This window comes from Nothoprocta perdicaria, unplaced genomic scaffold (genome assembly GCF_003342845.1).
Source record: "Nothoprocta perdicaria isolate Ctin4 unplaced genomic scaffold, notPer1 scaffold_774, whole genome shotgun sequence".
NCBI classification, from domain to species: Eukaryota; Metazoa; Chordata; class Aves; order Tinamiformes; family Tinamidae; genus Nothoprocta; species Nothoprocta perdicaria.
This window is the reverse complement of record NW_020456059.1, coordinates 6,721-8,544: the sequence shown is the minus strand read 5'-3', so window position 1 is coordinate 8,544 and position 1,824 is coordinate 6,721. Positions and strand designations below refer to the sequence as shown.

General features: G+C 55.1%; 1 protein-coding gene across 1 annotated transcript; it reads right to left on the bottom strand.

Moving 5' to 3' along the window:
* Window positions 1–433: 433 nt before the first annotated feature.
* Window positions 434–1,759, bottom strand: LOC112957875 (vesicle-associated membrane protein 2-like). The gene is made up of 2 exons (XM_026051635.1): window positions 1,605–1,759; window positions 434–544 (listed from the first exon to the last, which is right to left on the bottom strand). The coding sequence occupies exons 1-2, from the start codon at window positions 1,749–1,751 to the stop codon at window positions 449–451; spliced, it is 243 nt and encodes an 80-aa protein (XP_025907420.1). The 5' UTR covers window positions 1,752–1,759; the 3' UTR covers window positions 434–448.
* Window positions 1,760–1,824: the final 65 nt, after the last annotated feature.

Below are 1,824 nucleotides of genomic sequence, written 5' to 3'. Positions count from 1 at the left end.
CCCCCCTTCACGCCCCTCCCCTTCATTTGCATGCCCACCCCACACTGGACCACACCACCCCTTCATTTGCATACCCAGCCCTCATTGGCGCAACCAGCATGTTCCTTTACCTGCCCGTTTACACCGGCAACGCCCCGCCCCCACCATTTGCATACCCACCCCTCATTGCAGCACGCTCTACCTCTCATTTGCATACAGCCCCCTCATTGGACTCCCACCCTCCCCTTCATTTACATAAGCCCCCATTTGACAACCCCCCCTCTCATTTGCATGGGGACCCCTCATTGAGACAACCCTCCCCTCTTCATTTGCATGCAGGCCCCTCATTGGATCCTTGCTCTCATTTGAATAGCCCGCCCCTTCATTTGCATGTCCAATTGACAGTGCCCCCTCTTCATTTGCATGAAGGGCCCTCATTGGCTCCCCATTCTCATTTGCATAGTTTCCTTCATTTGCATGCCCCGCCCCCCTCATTTGCATGCAGCCACTCACCGATGATGATGATGAGGACGATGACACATATGACCCCCAGGATGATCATCATCTACGGGGGGGACAGGGGTCACCGGGGGGGGACACCAAAAAAATGGGGGGTTTGGGGCTCTTTGGGAGGGATTTTAGGCCAAATCCTGGGGATTTGGGGGCTTCCCATGGCAGCAATTTTAGGTATTTTGCGGTGGAGGAGGGTCCCCAATTTGGCCCCATTTGGGGCATTTCCATTTATGGAAATATGTAGAGTTGGGGGGAGGGGTCTGGGGTGGATTTTGAGGCGGCAATGATGATTTTGGGGGGAAAACAAGCAAAAACAGCAAGAAAAAAAAGGGGATTTGGGGGCACCAAAGTCAACTTTGGAAARTGGATTTTGGGGGGTGTGGGTGGAATTTTGAGGCCATTTAGGTGRATTTTGGGGTCACCAAGGCCAATCTAGATGTTTCTTGGCAAAACTGGCTGCTTCCAGGGTTTTTGGGGGGGCTGTGGAAGGAGAATTTTGGGGTCCCCAATTTCCAATTTGAGGTTTCTGGGCAGAATTGAGGGCTTCCAGGGTGGATTTTCGGTGGTGTAGGTGGAACTTTGGGGCCATTTATGTGGATTTTGGGGCCTCCAATATCAAGTTTGAGGTTTCTGGGCCAGATTTGCTGCTTCCAGGTTGTTTTTGGGCTGCAGACGGAGGATTTTGGGGTGACCACTGTCAATTTGGACGTTTCTGCATGAATTTGGGGGCTCCATGGTGGATTCTGGGGTGTTAAAGTGGAATTTTGGGGTCACCAAGGCCAATCTTGATGTTCCTGGGCTGAATTAGCGAGTTCCAGGTTGTTTTGGGGCTGCAGAAGGAGAATTTTGGGGACCCCAATATCAATTTGGGGGTTTCTGGGCTGAATTTGGGGACTCCAGGGTGGGCTACGGGGGGGGGTAAAGTGGAATTTTGGGGCCAGTCCGGTGGATTTTAGGGCCACCAAGGCCAATCTTGACATTTCTTGGCTAAATCTCCTTCTTCCAGGGCGTTTTTGGGCTGCATTGGGGGGAATTTGGGGGGCCCCATTTTGAGCGTTCCGGGCCGCGTTTGGGGCCGTTTTTTGGGGCGATTTGGGGGCTTTTGGGGGTACCTTGAGGTTCTTCCACCAGTACTTGCGCTTGAGCTTGGCGGCGCTGGTCTCGAACTGGGAGGCGCCGGCCTGGAGCGCGTCCGCCCGGTCGTCCAGCTCCGAGAGCTTCTGGTCCCGCTCCAGCACCTTGTCCACGTTCACCCGCATGATGTCGACCACCTGCGGGCCCCGGCGTCCGGGCAGGGGGTCACGAGGGGCCCCGGCGTCCGGGGGGGGGCGG

Bases quoted from the DNA above. Each gene is read 5' to 3' on its own strand.
- LOC112957875 (XM_026051635.1), bottom strand. From the start codon at position 1,751: ATGCGGGTGAACGTGGACAAGGTGCTGGAGCGGGACCAGAAGCTCTCG. The intron at 545-1,604 runs GTACCCCCAAAA...TCCCCCCCGTAG, and splicing joins ACTGGTGGAAGAACCTCAAG to ATGATGATCATCCTGGGGGT.